This window comes from Oncorhynchus clarkii, unplaced genomic scaffold (assembly GCF_045791955.1).
Source record: "Oncorhynchus clarkii lewisi isolate Uvic-CL-2024 unplaced genomic scaffold, UVic_Ocla_1.0 unplaced_contig_6264_pilon_pilon, whole genome shotgun sequence".
NCBI classification, from domain to species: Eukaryota; Metazoa; Chordata; class Actinopteri; order Salmoniformes; family Salmonidae; genus Oncorhynchus; species Oncorhynchus clarkii.
Window position 1 is genome coordinate 6307 of NW_027258508.1, and position 19111 is coordinate 25417.

General features: G+C 40.7%; 1 protein-coding gene across 1 annotated transcript; it reads right to left on the reverse strand.

Annotated features, from left to right (window-relative positions):
• Window positions 1-319: 319 nt before the first annotated feature.
• Window positions 320-18717, reverse strand: LOC139397135 (zinc finger protein ZFP2-like). The gene is made up of 3 exons (XM_071144011.1): window positions 18357-18717; window positions 9340-10041; window positions 320-1109 (listed from the first exon to the last, which is right to left on the reverse strand). Exons 1-3 carry the CDS (start codon window positions 18715-18717, stop codon window positions 640-642), a joined length of 1533 nt encoding a protein of 510 aa, XP_071000112.1. The 3' UTR covers window positions 320-639.
• Between the last annotated feature and the right edge of the window lie 394 nt (window positions 18718-19111).

Genomic DNA, 19111 nt, shown 5'->3' on the forward strand with positions numbered 1-19111 from the left:
CGGTACAGAGTCAATGTGCAGACTATATACAAGGGGGTTACCGGTACAGAGTCAATGTGCAGACAATATACAAGGGGGTTACCGGTACAGAGTCAACGTGCGGGGGCACCGGTTGGTCGAGGTAATATGTACATGTACGTAGAGGTATTAAAGTGAATATGCACAGATTATAACAGAGAGTAGCAGCAGTGTAAACATGTGGGGGTGGGGGGGGGCAATGCAAATAGTCTGGGTAGCCATTAGATGTTCAGGAGTCTTATGGCTTGGACCTAGACTTGGCACTCCGGTAAGGCTTGCCATGTGGTAGTAGAGACAACAGTCTACGACATGGGTGGCTGGAGTCTTTGACAATTTTTTTGGGCCTTCCTCTGACACCGCCTGGTTTAGAGGTCCTGGATGGCAAGAAGCTTGGCCCCGGTGATGTACTGGGCCGTACGCACTGCCCTCTGTAGTGCCTTGCTGTTGGAGGCCGAGCAGTCGCCATACCAGGCAGTGAGTCAACCAGTTAGGATGCTCTCGATGGTGCAGCTGTCGAACCTTTTGAGGATCTGAGGACTCATGTCAAATCTTTTCAGTCTCCTGAGGAGGAATAGGCTTTCTCGTGCCCTCTTCACGGCTGTCTGTCCTTTGTCCTACTGTTCAGCAGCCTACATCCTTATCTCCTGTGTGTACTCTCTTATGTCTTCTCATGTGACCCAACCAGGAAAAACTCTTTTCACATTGGGAGCAATGGTACGGCTTCTCCCCTGTGTGTATTATCTCATGCTGTTTCAATTGTCCTTTCAGCTTAAAACTCTTTCCACACTGGGAGCAATGATGAGGCTTCTCCCCTGTGTGTATTCTATCATGTATTTTCAGGCTCGCTAACAAGGAAAAATTATTTCCACACTTAGAGCATTGGAAAGGTTTATCTCGCTTCTCTCCTGTGTGTATTCTCTCATGCTCTTTCAGGTATTCTTTCCGGTTAAAACTCTTTCCACACTGGGAGCAGTGATAAGGTTTTTCCCCTGTGTGTATCATCTCATGTCTTTTCAGGCACCCTGATGAGAAAAAACTCTTTCCACATTGAGAGCAGTGATGAGGCTTCTCCCCTGTGTGTGTCCTCTCATGTCTTTTCATGCTCGCTAACAAGGAAAAACACTTTCCACACTGGAAGCATTGGAAAGGCTTCTCCCCTGTGTGTATCCTCTCATGTCGTTTCAGACACCTTAACTGGTTAAAAATCATTCCACAGTGGGAGCAGTGGTGTCGTCTTGCTGGTTTGGACGTCTCTGGTTTCTCCGAGTCTGGTCTTTCTCCTGCCAAAGACAGAGTGTTTATTTAAATAAAGACCTGAATGAAACCTCCACATGACACAACTCTCTTGCTAGGAGGTTGAATCCAAATCACATCCCTCAATAACCATAGGCCAGTTTACAAAAAAATCCTAATTTAAAAGAGTCTTGGTGTAATTTGAAAATCAAAAGATGTAGAGTTCCAACTAGAGTCCTGCTCTCATGGAATGTCATGTTGAGGCTGAGCAGAGCTCTATAATAATAGATAATGTCATGTTTATAGGCTGAGCAGAGCTCTATGACAATAGATAATGTCATGTTTATAGGCTGAGCAGAGCTCTATAATAATAGATAATGTCGTTTACAGGCTGAGCAGAGCTCTATAATAATAGATAATGTCATGTATACAGGCTGAGCAGAGCTCTATAATAATAGATAATGTCATAGTTACAGGCTGAGCAGAGCTCTATAATAATAGATAATGTCATGTATACAGGCTGAGCAGAGCTCTATAATACTAGATAATGTCATAGTTACAGGCTGAGCAGAGCTCTATAATAATAGATAATGTCATGTATACAGGCTGAGCAGAGCTCTATAATAATAGATAATGTCATGTATACAGGCTGAGCAGAGCTCTATAATACTAGATAATGGCATGTTGAGGCTGAGCAGAGCTCTATAATAATAGATAATGTCATGTATACAGGCTGAGCAGAGCTCTATAATAATAGATAATGTCATGTTTACAGGCTGAGCAGAGCTCTATAATAATAGATAATGTCATGTTTACAGGCTGAACAGAGCTCTATAATACTAGATAATGTCGTTTACAGGCTGAACAGAGCTCTATAATAATAGATAATGTCATTTACAGGTTGAACAGAGCTCTATAATAATAGATCATGTCATGTTTACAGGCTGAGCAGAGCTCTATAATACTAGATAATGTCGTTTACAGGCTGAACAGAGCTCTATAATAATAGATAATGTCATAGTTACAGGTTGAGCAGAGCTCTATAATAATAGATAATGTCATAGTTACAGGCTGAACAGAGCTCTATAATACTAGATAATGTCGTGTCTTTAGGCTGAACAGAGCTCTATAATAATAGATAATGTCATGTTTACAGGCTGAACAGAGCTCTATAATAATAGATAATGTCGTGTTTACAGGCTGAACAGAGCTCTATAATAATAGATAATGTGGACTACAGTATTTCAATCAATGTCATAGGCTGCATTTGATCCATTGTTATTAATGTAGGTTCGCCAGGTTCCGGGGAGAAAGAGGAAACCAACAAAGTGTCGTAACTGCCAATATAAAGGAAACCCCAACATAAAGTGTCTTGAGCGTTGAGCCCCGACAACGGCTTCAGTGTGCCTTGGCCTTTAGGACATTAAACACTTCATTAGAATTGTTTGGAAAATACTCTTCATAACTGGAATTTGTCCGAATGCTGTCATGATATTTAAATTAGTAGGAATGGGCTTCTGGTTCCCAAATGGCAAGGAGGGGTTTCTCTGATGGGCCTTGTCATTTCTGTCTTGATAATGCTAGGCTTTTGGTTCCCAAATGACAAGGAGGGGTTTCTCTGATGGGCCTTGTCATTTCTGTCTTGATAATGCTAGGCTTTTGGTTCCCAAATGACAAGGAGGGATTTCTCTGATGGGCCTTGTCATTTCTGTCTTGATAATGCTAGGCTTTTGGTTCCCAAATGGCAAGGAGGGATTTCTCTGATGGGCCTTGTCATTTCTGTCTTGATAATGCTAGGCTTTTGGTTCCCAAATGACAAGGAGGGATTTCTCTGATGGGCCTTGTCATTTCTGCCTTGATAAATGCTAGGCTTTTGGTTCCCAAATGGCAAGGAGGGATTTCTCTGATGGGCCTTGTCATTTCTGTCTTGATAAATGCTAGGCTTTTGGTTCCCAAATGGCAAGGAGGGATTTCTCTGATGGGCCTTGTCATTTCTGTCTTGATAAATGCTAGGCTTTTGGTTCCCAAATGGCAAGGAGGGATTTCTCTGATGGGCCTTGTCATTTCTGTCTTGATAATGCTAGGCTTTTGGTTCCCAAATGGCAAGGATGGGTTTCTCTGATGGGCCTTGTCATTTCTGTCTTGATAATGCTAGGCTTTTGGTTCCCAAATGACAAGGAGGGGTTTCTCTGATGGGCCTTGTCATTTCTGTCTTGATAATGCTAGGCTTTTGGTTCCCAAATGACAAGGAGGGGTTTCTCTGATGGGCCTTGTCATTTCTGTCTTGATAATGCTAGGCTTTTGGTTCCCAAATGGCAAGGAGGGATTTCTCTGATGGGCCTTGTCATTTCTGTCTTGATAATGCTAGGCTTTTGGTTCCCAAATGGCAAGGAGGGATTTCTCTGATGGGCCTTGTCATTTCTGTCTTGATAATGCTAGGCTTTTGGTTCCCAAATGGCAAGGAGGGATTTCTCTGATGGGCCTTGTCATTTCTGTCTTGATAATGCTAGGCTTTTGGTTCCCAAATGACAAGGAGGGGTTTCTCTGATGGGCCTTGTCATTTCTGTCTTGATAATGCTAGGCTTTTGGTTCCCAAATGACAAGGAGGGGTTTCTCTGATGGGCCTTGTCATTTCTGTCTTGATAATGCTAGGCTTTTGGTTCCCAAATGACAAGGAGGGATTTCTCTGATGGGCCTGGTCATTTCTGTCTTGATAATGCTAGGCTTCTGGTTCCCAAATGACAAGGAGGGGTTTCTCTGATGGGCCTGGTCATTTCTGTCTTGATAATGCTAGGCTTTTGGTTCCCAAATGACAAGGAGGGATTTCTCTGATGGGCCTGGTCATTTCTGCCTTGATAATGCTAGGCTTCTGGTTCCCAAATGGAAAGGAGGGGTTTCTCTGATGGGCCTTGTCATTTCTGTCTTTATAATGCTAGGCTTCTGGTTCCCAAATGGAAAGGAGGGGTTTCTCTGATGTCATTTCTGCCTTGATAATGCTAGGCTTCTGGTTCCCAAATGGAAAGGAGGGGTTTCTCTGATGGGCCTTGTCATTTCTGTCTTGATAATGCTAGGCTTTTGGTTCCCAAATGGCAAGGAGGGATTTCTCTGATGGGCCTTGTCATTTCTGTCTTGATAATGCTAGGCTTTTGGTTCCCAAATGACAAGGAGGGGTTTCTCTGATGTCATTTCTGTCTTGATAATGCTTTGCTCAACTGAAAGGTTTGTTCAAATTTCACATTTGATTTTTCAATATTGCTATTGTTCCTTCTCTCTCTCTCATTATTACTTGAGGGTTCCCATGTTTTAGGTTATTCAGAAACAACGCCCAACTTTCTGATAAAGCCTAGAACTCAACAAAGTACTGAGTAAAGGGTCTGAATACTTTCCGAATGTACATTAAGAATGTACAGTAAACTAGTGTTTTTCCAATGTTGTAGTATGGGCATGTTATACATTACAATGTTAATGACAGTGGAATAGGTGTCAGACGTGACACATTTTCTATCATCCGATTTCGCTTCAACATTAACTGTAAAATAGAAGTAGCAATTATGTTAACCCATATTTTAAATTGGCAGAATATGGTCATCACACTGGATTAATGATATACTGAAAACATATCAGACTCAATTAGATCGTCCTGTGTGTCATGACATCATAAACACATCTTGGATTGATAATTGAACATTTCCTAAACAGCGCCAACATTAGGCTACTACAGCCTCACTCTACCCGTGATGTCAAAGCAATTTATGATAAGGTGCGACAATGAACTAAACGATTTGGTATCACTTTGATTATGGAATATTGAATAAGTGTGCGTGAAACTGTTTGCTTGGAATCATTTGTAGCTTTCGTTTCTATCAGAGCATTAGAGAACATGCGACTCAGTTCCCCTCCCAGAAAACACGCGGTACCATAAAGTGTTGTCACTTCGCTTTAAAAAAATTCACACGGAAGTTTTGCGAATGACGGCTCACTTGACCGCAGTCTTTAACATGACACATTACTTCAACAACTACAGAGTTTGTTCCACTGTTTTTAAAATAGCACTTACTGGTGTTAATCAGATCTCCAGTCTCCTCCAACGGGACAGTAATCTCCCCCTCCTCCTCCTTCATTCCACAAACTGCATCCTCCTCTTTCACTCTAAAAGATTCTTCCTCTTTCACTGTAAATTCTTCCTCTTTCACGTCTTTCTCCTCTTCTTTCACTGTAACAGCCTCACCCTCTACTTCTTGTTTAACTGTAACAGCCTCCTCTTCCTTCTCCTCTTTCACGAGAACATCTTTCTCTGTCCAGCAGACCTCCTCTTCTTTAGCAGGGAGGGAGTAGCTTAGTGAGCTCATGGTCGGAGATGTTAGCAGGCTAGTTAGCATTAGCCGAGTGTTACTTAGCTAAACACGTAAATAGTAAATTAAATAGAGTAACTAGTAAATACGCAGACAGTGTGTTTAAAACACCGAGGTTAATATGAACCAAAATGGCCTAAAGCGCTTCAATGTTTTGGTTTTATGTTGGCTAGCACGCTACCGAGGTGGCTGAAGTGTTGTTGTAGAAACAAACATCCCGTCCCGTACATTATACGTCACGAATGAAGCATCACCTGAAAGACTCTCATCGCCGCCTGCTGACTGGAGTGGGTAACACAGTTGAACAAAAACAACATTCTGGCAAAACTAATAATTGTTAAATAACCAGTTCTCTTACTTCTTACAGATAATAATTTCCTCTACGCAAATGTAGAGGCTGAATAGGGATAAGTACATTATTAACAAACCTGTTACGAATCAACCCTGTTACAAATAAACCCTGTTATGGCAAACCCTGTTATAAGAAAACCTGTTATAGTATACCCCCCCCCATAACTGACTACAGCTTTATACACGTTTTTTAAAGGTGACATAAGTAATGGCGAGAAACAATAAGAAACTCCCACACCGCTCCTGAAAGTGTCACCGCTATCAATTAAACGTATCCGCCGCAAGGCCTTCGTCAGAGCTTTAGTGAGTTAAAAAAAAAAAAAATGCACCCGTATTTAGACATAGCCACACCCACATCCGTTCCACGCGTCCAATGGGTTTGGAGGGAAAACAAGCATCACGAAAGACGTGCTACCAAATCTAACAATGTGCATTTCATAAATATTCTAATCCAGCGTGAACATAACACTTCATAAACACGTCAACATAACACAACATAACACTTCATAAACACAACATAACACTTCATAAACACGTCAACATAACACAACATAACACTTCATAAAAACGTCAACATAACACAACATAACACTTCATAAACACGTCTGTAAAACCACGAGGAGGACATCGACCTATCCAGGAAGGTTCCATAAATCATTGGGTACAGCGCAGGAAAGAAACGTCAGAGTCGGCTGAGGTGGTGTGGCGGCATCAGTTCATGTTCACATTTACAACATAACACTTCATAAACACGTCTGTAAAACCACAACGAGGACATCGACCTATCCAGGAAGATTCCATAAATCATTGGGTACAGCGCAGGAAAGAAACGTCAGAGTCAGCTGAGGTGGTGTGGCGGCATCAGTTCATGTTCACATTTATAACATAACATAACATGGGCATCACATCATTAAGACCTTTAGGGAATAATGTCTGGAGGGTGAAAATATCAAAAAACATTCTCTTTTACTCAGAGTTATTTATATCTCCTCCCCTGTCTAATATCTAGACTTTCTCTACGACCAGATGTTTTTGGTCATTAAAATGTTCTGGATAATCCCTGTCGTTTCTTCTAGTTTAAATTTTATGTTCACAAAATCTGTTTGAGAGACATAGGTTTTACCAACATAACACAGCCAACTACATAACACAACCCACAACATAACACAACCCACAACATAACACAGCCAACTACATAACACAACCCACAACATAACACAACCCACAACATAACACAACCCACAACATAACACAGCCAACTACATAACACAACCCACAACATAACACAACCCACTACATAACACAGCCCACTACATAACACAGCCCACAACATAACACAACCCACAACATAACACAGCCCACAGCTTAACACAGCCCACAACATAACACAGCCCACAGCTTAACACAGCCCACAACACAACCCACAACATAACACAGCCCACAGCTTAACACAGCCCACAACATAACACAGCCCACAGCTTAACACAGCCCACAACATAACACAGCCCACAGCTTAACACAGCCCACAACATAACACAGCCCACAGCTTAACACAACCCACAGCTTAACACAACATAACACAACCCACAACACAACACAGCCCACAACATAGCACAGCCCACAACATAACACAACATAACACAACCCACAACACAACACAGCCCACAACATAACACAGCCCACAACATAACACAACATAACACAACCCACAACACAACACAGCCCACAACATAGCACAACCCACAACATAACACAACCCACAACACAACACAGCCCACAACATAACACAGCCCACAACATAACACAACATAGCACAACCCACAACACAACACAGCCCACAACATAGCACAACCCACAACATAACACAACACACAACATAACACAGCCCACAACATAACATAACACACAACATAACACAGCCCACAACATAACATAACATAACACAGCCCACAACATAACACAACATAACACAGCCCACAACATAACACAGCCCACAACATAACACAGCCCACAACATAACACAACATAACACAGCCCACAACATAACACAGCCCACAACATAACACAGCCCACAACATAACACAACATAACACAGCCCACAACATAACACAGCCCACAACATAACACAGCCCACAACATAGCACAACATAACACAGCCCACAACATAACACAACCCACAACATAACACAGCCCACAACATAACACAACCCACAACATAACACAGCCCACAACTTAACACAACATAACACAGCCCACAACATAGCACAACATAACACAGCCCACAACATAACACAGCCCACAACATAACACAACCCACAACATAACACAGCCCACAACATAACACAGCCCACAACATAACACAACATAACACAGCCCACAACATAACACAACCCACAACATAACACAGCCCACAACACAACACAACACAACCCACAACATAACACAACCCACAACATAACACAACTCGACCAGCTTCATGAGGTAGTCACCTGGAATGCATTTCAATTAACAGGTGTGCCTTGTTAAAAGTTAATTTGTGAAATTTCTTAATGCGTTTTAAGCCAATCAGTTGTGTTGTGTGACAAGGTATGGGGGTATACAGAAGATAGCCCTATTGGGTAAAAGGTGAAGTCCATATTATGTCAAGAACAGCTCAAATAAGCAAAGAGAAGCAACAGACCATCATTACTTTAAGACATGAAGGTCAGTGAACCCGGAACATTTCAACCATTAAAGGAAAAGAGAAAAACAAGAAATATTCTCAGTCAAAAACAACAGTCAAAGCCTCTATATTCTCTCATGAAAAACTCCCTAGAAAGGCCAAAACCTAGGAAGAAACCTAGAGAGGAACCAGGCTATGTGGGGTGGCCAGTCCTCTTCTGTCTGTGCCGGGTGGAGATTATAACAAAGCCTCTATATTCTCTCATGTGATTTCAGGTCCTCTAACACACATCAAGAAAAAGCTTGATGATGAGTTGGTTATTTGAATCAGCTGTGCTAGGGCACAAACCAAAACCCTCATCCAGAAAACACATCCACAAACACAATACTTTATAATACATGCAGGAGGGGAAACACTGGAAAGTCAATACACAAGACACAATCAGAGTCTCTGGGGACTACTGTCCCACCATATATTGGGCCTTCATCTGTCCTATGACCTACTGTTTAGTCTACATCTGTCCTACTGTTCAGCCTACATCTGTCCAATGTCCCACTGTTCAGCCTACATCTGTCCTATGACCCACTGTTCAGCCTACATCTGTCCTATGACCCACTGTTCAGCCTACATCTGTCCTATGTCCCACTGTTCAGCAGCCTTTATCTGTCCCATGTCCCACTGTTCAGCAGCCTACATCCTTATCTCCTGTGTGTATTCTCTCATGTCTTCTCATGTGTCCTAACCAGGCAAAACTCTTTTTACATTGGGAGCAGTGGTAGGGCTTGTCTCCTGTGTGTATTCTCTCATGCTCTTTCAGGTGTTCGTTCCGGTTAAAACTCTTTCCACACTGGGAGCAGTGATGAGGTTTTTCCCCTGTGTGTGTCCTCTCATGTCTTTTCAGGCACCCTGATGCGGAAAAACTCTTTCCACACTGGAAGCATTGGAAAGATTTATCGCATGTGTGTATTCTCTCATGCATTTTCAGGTCCCCTAACTGGTTAAAACCCTTTACACAGTGGGAGCAGTGGTACGGTTTCTCTTGCTTCTGCACTGTGTGTATTCTTTCATGCTCTTTCAGGGATTCTTTCCGGTTAAAACTCTTTCCACATTGGGAGCAGTGGTAGGGCTTCTCCCCTGTGTGTATCCTCTCGTGCACTTGCAGGTGTCCTAACTGGGTAAAACTCTTTCCACACTGGGAGCAGTGATGAGGCTTCTCTCCTGTGTGTGTCCTCTCATGTCGTTTTAGGCTCGCTAACAAGGAAAAACTTTTTCCACACTGGGAGCATTGGAAAGGCTTCTCCCCTGTGTGTATTCTCTCATGTCGTTTCAGGTCCCTTACATGGTTAAAACCCTTTCCACAGTGGGAGCAGTCGTGTTGTTTTGCCGGTTTGGACGTCTCTGGTTCCTCCGAGTCTGGTCTTTCTCCTGCCAAAAACAGAGTGTTTATTTAAATAAAGACCTGAATGACACCTCCACAACTCTCTTGCTAGGAGGTTAAATCTAAATCAGATTCCTCAATAATTTAAAATAAAAGATGTAGAGTTCCAACTAGAATCTTGCTCTCATGGAATGTTGTGTTTTTAGGCTGAGCATAGCTCTATAATAATAGATAATGTCATGTTTATAGGCTGAACAGAGCTCTATAATACTAGATAATGTCATGTTTACAGGCTGAGCAGAGCTCTATAATAATAGATAATGTCATAGTTACAGGCTGAACAGAGCTCTATAATAATAGATAATGTCATGTTTTTAGGCTGAGCAGAGCTCTATAATAATAGATAATGTCATGTATACAGGCTGAGCAGAGCTCTATGATAATAGATATTGTGGATTACAGGTTGAGCAGAGCTCTATAATAATAGATAATGTCATGTTTACAGGTTGAGCAGAGCTCTATAATAATAGATAATGTCATGTTTACAGGCTGAGCAGAGCTCTGTAATAATAGATAATGTCATGGTTGCAGGTTGAGCAGAGCTCTATAATAATAGATATTGTGGATTACAGGTTGAGCAGAGCTCTATAATAATAGATAATGTCATGTTTACAGGCTGAACAGAGCTCTATAATACTAGATAATGTCGTTTACAGGCTGAACAGAGCTCTATAATAATAGATAATGTCGTTTACAGGTTGAACAGAGCTCTATAATAATAGATATTGTGGACTACAGTATTTCAATCAATGTCATAGGCTGCATTTGATCCATTGTTATTAATGTTTTGTTGGTGGCCCACTCTTTGATGGTAAACACATCTTACAGACTGACATTCTAGTGTTAGCACGAGTTTAATCGGACTCCGTACGCCAGAATCACACAGTAGCCCTTTAACAATTCCTATATTTAAAAACAACATATTCAATGTAAAACTTGAGCAGAACGTCCGTAATGGGGGATTTTAACAAAATGTCATCCATAGAAGAAGTGTCCTTTGAGGGGAAGGATTGTTGCCATGTATTCAGGTCCAAAATGATCCATGGGGCCTCCCAAGTGGCACAGCGGTCTAAGGCACTGCAGTGCTTGAGGCATCACTACAGAGCCAGGTTCGATCCCGGGCTGTGTCCGGGGAGAAAAAGGAGGTAAAAAATGTTTTTTTATTTTTTTTAATTAAGAATAAATGATCCATTGGTAAAGAAATTAATAATAATGGCTACAGATAACTGCCCAAATAAAGGAATCCCCTAACTAAAGTGCTGTAAATGCCAAAGTAAAGGAAACCCCAACATAAAGTGACGTAAATGCCCAAGTAAAGAAAACCCCCACAAGAGCTTCAGTGCGCCTTGGCCTTTAGATTCTGCACGTTTTCTGGAACTCTATTGGGGGGATGCGACCCAATTCCTTCATGAGAAATTCAATAATTTGATATTTTTGTTGATGGTGATGGAAAACGGCACTTCAGAATCTCCCAGAAGTGTTCAATAAGGTTGAGATCCAGTGACACAAACACACACACCCTTTAAAACCCCTGTGCTCCTTTGATAGCCCTCTTTCAAAGTCTCTGAGATCTCTTCTTCTAGCCATGGTAGCCAAGATAATGGTCAACTGGGCATTTTTATACATGACCCTGAGCATGATGGGATGTGAATTGCTTAATTAACTCAGGAGCCACACCTGTGTGGAAGCACATGCTTTTCAAAATACTCTGTATCCCTCATTTACTCAAAACACTTCCATACTCATACCATTTATCAGACAGAGTCAAAACACTTCCACACTCATACCATTTATCAGACAGAGACAAAACACTTCCATACTCATACCATTTATCAGACAGAGACAAAACACTTCCATACTCATACCATTTATCAGACAGAGACAAAACACTTCCATACTCATACAATTTATCAGACAGAGATTTTAACAACATTGGTGGTGGTGGGTTGAGCATCAGAGTTTCAGAGTAGGATCTCTACTAGTTTTAATGTGATGGACCATTTTAGACAGAGTTTCAGAGTAGGATCTCCACTAGTTTTAATGTGATGGACCAATTGGCATAGTACGAAATGTAACCAATCACAGCCCTTCGTTGACCTGCAAATCACCAGCAGAGGGCAAGCTTTTTTAATACATTTTTTACATTCATTTTGTTGGTACGGCTCCCCAAATGGATCATATCTCTAAAAGTAGCAGAGATTCTCAGAACTGAATCTTTGATATGTCCATAGAGTATATTATGCTCAACAATAGATTGAAAAATTTGCCAAATAAAATTTTATTATTTCAATATTAATGTTTATATGTTTCAATATGAATAAATACATGTCAGAAATGTAAAGCAGGTGTCTAATGACACCAATTCTCATCTTTGGATTTTTGATTTGCAGCATCTACAGCTTAAACATTATGGAGTCTGAAAGGAGGACTGTAGCATCTAATGATGAAACATTACGGAGTCTTAAAGGAGGACTGTAGCATCTAATGATGAAACATTATGGAGTCTAAAAGGAGGACTGTAGCACCTAATGATGAAACATTATGGAGTCTTAACTTCTTGACCATACTTGAGACGCAGACGTCTCAAGTATGCCCCTGGAAATGCAAATGCGCTACGCTAAATGCTAAATGTACTCGTTACAACTCAATCTTTGATCAAAATTCACAAGCAGGGTATTGAATTAAAGCTACACTCGTTGTGAACCTAGCCAGCAAGTCAGATTTTTAAAATGCTTTTCGGCGAAAGCATGAGAAGCTATTATCTGATAGCATGCACCCCCCAAAATGCCAGCACGACACGTAAACAACAGATTTTGCGGTAGCCGGCGCTACCCAAAACGCAGAAATAAAATATAAAACATTCATTACCTTTGACGAGCTTCTTTCTTGGCACTCCTATATGCCCCATAAACATCACTATTGGGTCTTTTTTTCGTTTAAATCGGTCCATATATACCCAAAATAGCTTTGTATGGAAGCTGTGTCATTCAGAAAAAAACATCGTTTTTAAACGCTGCGTAATTTTTTAAAATTAAAAAAGTCGACGATAAACTTTCACAAAACACTTCGAAATCCTTTTGTAATCCAGCTTTAGGTATTAGTAAACGTTTATAATCTATCAAAATGATTACAGGGCGATGTATTTCCAATAGGTCTTCACTTGCAAAACAATGGCTGATAATGTCTTCATCAACTACATCCGGGTGAAGACTGGGAAAATGGAGGTCAGATAGATGGATTTTCCAACAATTAATTCAATTGAAAATGAGGACAATGGCGCCATCGTGCGGAATTTGTATGAATTGCAGGCAGGTCGATATTAAATTCTGTTCTCTTTTAACAACTCGTGGAAGTGACTTATGTAAATTATTTTTAGCTTTCAGAGAGCAGTTTTTCTTGCGTTTTTCAATGAAACACACGATCTGTTATAGTCACAGCCGTGATTTAACCAGTTTTATAAACTTCAGAGTGTTTTCTATCCACACATACTAATCATATGCATATACTATATTCCTGGCATGAGTAGCAGGACGCTGAAAAGTTGCGCGATTTTTAACAGAATTTTCGAAAAAGGAGGGGGTAGAAGTAAGAAGTTTTAAAGGAGGACTGTAGCATCTAATGATGAAACATTATGGAGTCTTAAAGGAGGACTGTACCATCTAATGATGAAACATTATGGAGTCTTAAAGGAGGACTGTAGCATCTAATGATGAAACATTATGGAGTCTTAAAGGAGGACTGTACCATCTAATGATGAAACATTATGGAGACTTAAAGGAGGACTGTAGCACCTAATGATGAAACATTATGGAGTCTTAAAGGAGGACTGTAGCATCTAATGATGAAACATTATGGAGTCTTAAAGGAGGACTGTAGCATCTAATGATGAAACATTATGGAGTCTTAAAGGAGGCCTGTAGCATCTAATGATGAAACATTATGGAATCTTAATGGAGGACTGTAGCATCTAATGATGAAACATTATGGAGTCTTAAAGGAGGACTGTAGCATCTAATGATGAAACATTATGGAGTCTTAAAGGAGGACTGTAGCATCTAATGATGAAACATTATGGAGTCTTAAAGGAGGACTGTAGCATCTAATGATGAAACATTATGGAGTCTTAAAGGAGGACTGTAGCATCTAATGATGAAACATTATGGAGTCTTAAAGGAGGACTGTAGCATCTAATGATGAAACATTATGGAGTCTTAAAGGAGGACTGTAGCATCTAATGATGAAACATTATGGAGTCTTAAAGGAGGCCTGTAGCATCTAATGATGAAACATTATGGAGTCTTAAAGGAGGACTGTAGCATCTAATGATGAAACATTATGGAGTCTTAAAGGAGGCCTGTAGCATCTAATGATGAAACATTATGGAGTCTTAAAGGAGGCCTGTAGCATCTAATGATGAAACATTATGGAGTCTAAAAGGAGGACTGTAGCATCTAATGATGAAACATTATGGAGTCTTAAAGGAGGACTGTAGCATCTAATTATGAAACATTATGGAGTCTTAAAGGAGGACTGTAGCATCTAATGATGAAACATTATGGAGTCTTAAAGGAGGACTGTAGCATCTAATGATGAAACATTATGGAGTCTTAAATGAGGACTGTAGCATCTAATGATGAAACATTATGGAGTCTGAAAGGAGGACTGTAGCATCTAATGATGAAACATTATGGAGTCTTAAAGGAGGACTGTAGCATCTGATGATGAAACATTATGGAGTCTTAAAGGAGGACTGTAGCATCTAATGATGAAACATTATGGAGTCTTAAAGGAGGACTGTAGCATCTAATGATGAAACATTATGGAGTCTTAAAGGAGGACTGTAGCATCTAATGATGAAACATTATGGAGTCTTAAAGGAGGACTGTAGCATCTAATGATGAAACATTATGGAGTCTTAAAGGAGGACTGTAGCATCTAATGATGAAACATTATGGAGTCTTAAAGGAGGACTGTAGCATCTAATGATGAAACATTATGGAGTCTTAAAGGAGGACTGTAGCATCTAATGATGAAACATTATGGAGTCTTAAAGGAGGACTGTAACATCTAATGATGAAACATTATGGAGTCTTAGAGGAGGACTGTAGCATCTAATGATGAAACATTATGGAGTCTTAAAGGAGGACTGTAGCATCTAATGATGAAACATTATGGAGTCTTAAAGGAGGACTGTAGCATCTAATGATGAAACATTATGGAGTCTTAGAGGAGGACTGTAGCATCTAATGATGAAACATTATGGAGTCTTAAAGGAGGACTGTAGCATCTAATGATGAAACATTATGGAGTCTTAAAGGAGGACTGTAGCATCTAATGATGAAACATTATGGAGTCTTAAAGGAGGACTGTAGCATCTAATGATGAAACATTATGGAGTCTTAAAGGAGGACTGTAGCATCTAATGATGAAGCATTATGGAGTCTTAAAGGAGGACTGTAGCATCTAATGATGAAACATTATAGAGTCTTAAAGGAGGACTGTAGCATCTGATGATGAAACATTATGGAGTCTTAAAGGAGGACTGTAGCATCTAATGATGAAACATTATGGAGTCTTAAAGGAGGACTGTAGCATCTAATGATGAAACATTATGGAGTCTTAAAGGAGGACTGTAGCATCTAATGATGAAACATTATGGAGTCTTAAAGGAGGACTGTAGCATCTAATGATGAAACATTATGGAGTCTTAAAGGAGGACTGTAGCATCTAATGATGAAACATTATGGAGTCTTAAAGGAGGACTGTAGCATCTAATGATGAAACATTATGGAGTAGGCAAAGAGTGTCTTTTTCAAAAATATGAGTTTCTGTGCACCGGGACCCCGGGTTACCTGAACGAGCACCGGGACCCCGGGTTACCTGAACGAGCACCGGGACCCCGGGTTACCTGAACGAGCACCGGGACCCCGGGTTACCTGAACGAGCACCGGGACCCCGGGTTACCTGAACGAGCACCGGGACCCCGGGTTACCTGAACGAGCAACAGGACCCCGGGTTACCAGAACAAGCACCGGGACCCCGGGTTACCAGAACGAGCACCGGGACCCCGGGTTACCTGAACGAGCACCGGGACCCCGGGTTACCAGAACGAGCACCGGGACCCCGGGTTACCTGAACGAGAGCATCAGAAAGGTCCTTGAGTATCGGTTCCTGTCCAGCCCCGTTAACGTGATGCTGTGCTTCATAGAACCGTAAGCAGCAGTCATCGTTAGAAGTGGATTGGCAGTACAGGGTGATTCCACACCATCATGGTTCGAAAAATGTGTGTGGTATCTCTGCCAAATTCTCACATAGAAACTTAAAATGGGGCGGAAATATGTTTTACATTTGTATCACAAACCCTTTTCTGACAACATCAGGATGAAAGTGGGTCATTTTAGGCCAAAACATGCCCCCCCCCCCCCCCCTGTAAGACCCTGTGATCCATGAACGACACAGACAACATCCCGTCATTATGATCCTTATAATATGCTCTAACACGTCGAGTATGTCTACATTCTGAAATGCACATTTTCACATAAATCTATTCAATCTTAAACTTTTATATTATTTAGGGAAGCACGATATATCGTTAAGCATAGGTAGATGACCTACATACCTACATAACGTAGGTAGATGACCTACATACCTATATAACGTAGGTAGATGACCTACATACCTATATAACGTAGGTAGATGACCTACATACCTATATAACGTAGGTAGATGACCTATATAACGTAGGTAGATGACCTACATACCTATATAACGTAGGTAGATGACCTACATACCTATATAACGTAGGGAGATGACCTACATACCTACATAACGTAGGTAGATGACCTACATACCTATATAACGTAGGTAGATGACCTACATACCTGTATAACGTAGGTAGATGACCTACATACCTATATAACGTAGGTAGATGACCTACATACCTATATAACGTAGGTAGATGACCTACATACCTATATAACGTAGGTAGATGACCTACATACCTATATAACGTAGGTAGATGACCTACATACCTATATAACGTAGGTAGATGACCTATATAACGTAGATAGATGACCTACATACCTATATAACGTAGGTAGATGACCTACATACCTATATAACGTAGGTAGATGACGTGCCATACCTATATAACGTAGGTAGATGACCTACATACCTATATAACGTAGGTAGATGACGTGCCATACCTATATAACGTAGGTAGATGACCTACATACCTATATAACGTAGGTAGATGACGTAATCACGCCACGAAAAATACAGCGCTACACAGAACAAAAGCAGAAGAATACTAAGCGCACACTTCATCTACCTACTTCACTTCCAACAACTGAACAAGTTCATGTCCAGTAGTCATTTGAAAGTGAAAGAACATTTTCAGCGAGACAACTCAAGGAAGAGAGGCCACGGACCGACTGATGCTGAAACTTCCCTGCTTCTATGATGTATGATGAAATCTTGGTTGAGAATGAAACGACTGAACAAACGAACAACAAAACAGCACAGCACAGTTAAGTGAAAGAAATAGGTTTTAATTTTGTTTTTTTACTGGTAATGGGGACATACGTAAATGCCAACAAAATAACCTTTCGGTCAGTGTGTTTGTTTAAACTAATTAACTGTATTAGAACGCTTAAAAGGCCGCTAGAATGTTTAGTATCGGTAATAGGTAAAGGTTTTTTTGGGCAAAGAAAATAACGGATATCGGGACAAAAATGTAATATCGGTGCATAATATTAATATCGCAAAAGTAGCCTTTTGATTTCACTTATTTGTACACATATGGGCTGGAACAAGACTTGACAAATGTCCAGGGTCCCAGGTACTTTAAAAAAGGGTATCACCCATTTTATAAATATACTTAAAACAAATATAAACCATATAAAGTGTTGGGTCCCACCTTTCACGAGCTGAAATAAAAAGATCCCTGAAAAAACTTTTATTGCAGATGATGCTGATCGAGATGTTTAAAGAGCATCCGACTCGGTCTCCCCATCAGAAAACACGCGGTACCATAAAGCGTTGTGTATTAACATTGGAAAATTAATGTAGTTTTGGTGTCCCCAAAATGCAATAACAACTTTCGGAATGATCTCGGTGTAAGAAAATGCAGGCGGAAACAGAAGAGTGGGTGGCTTGACAGCGTTTTTGCGAATGTCGGCAGTCTTTAACACGACACATTATAAAGACAGTTCAACAACTACAGAGTCAGAAAAACTCTGATAGAAACACTCTGGACATAAACAGTCTGATAAAAACACGGTGTTTTTAAAATAGTACTTACTCGTGTTAATCAGATCTCCAGTCTTCCCTTCCTCCTCCAACGGGACAGTAATCTCCTCCCCCTCCTCCTTTCCAAAAACTGCATCCTCCTCTTTCACTCTTAAATATTCATCCTCTTCTTTCACTGTAAATTCTTCCTCTTTCACGTCTTTCTCCTCTTCTTTCACTGTAACGTCTTTCTCCTCTTCTTTCACTGTAACAGCTTCACCCTCTACTTCTTGTTTAACTGTAACAGTCTCATCCTCTACTTCTTGTTTAACTGTAACAGCCTCCTCTTCCTTCTCCTCTTTCACGAGAACATCTTTCTCCGTCCAGCAGTCCCCCTCTTCTTTAGCAGGGAGGGAGTAGCTTAGTGAGCTCATGGTCGAGGATGTTAGAAAGTAAGCTAGTTGGCATTAGCCGAGTGTTACTTAGCCAGATAGCTAATAACGTAAATGTTAAATTAAATTGCCTATTTACTAGTTAACGTTACTCTGACAGTGTGTTTAAAACACTGAGGTTAATATACTTTGCCTAAAGAGCTTAAATGTTGTGGTTTAATGTTGGCTAGCACGCTACCGAGGTGGATGAATTGTTGTTGTTGAAAAAACACCCCGTCCACTACATTATACGTCACGCAAGAAGCATCACCTGAAAGTCTCATATCGCCGCCTGCTGACTGGAGTGGGTAACACAGTTGAACAAAAACATCTGGAAAACAACGTAAACAAATAATTGCTAAATAACCAGTTCTCTTACTTCTTACAGATAATTTCA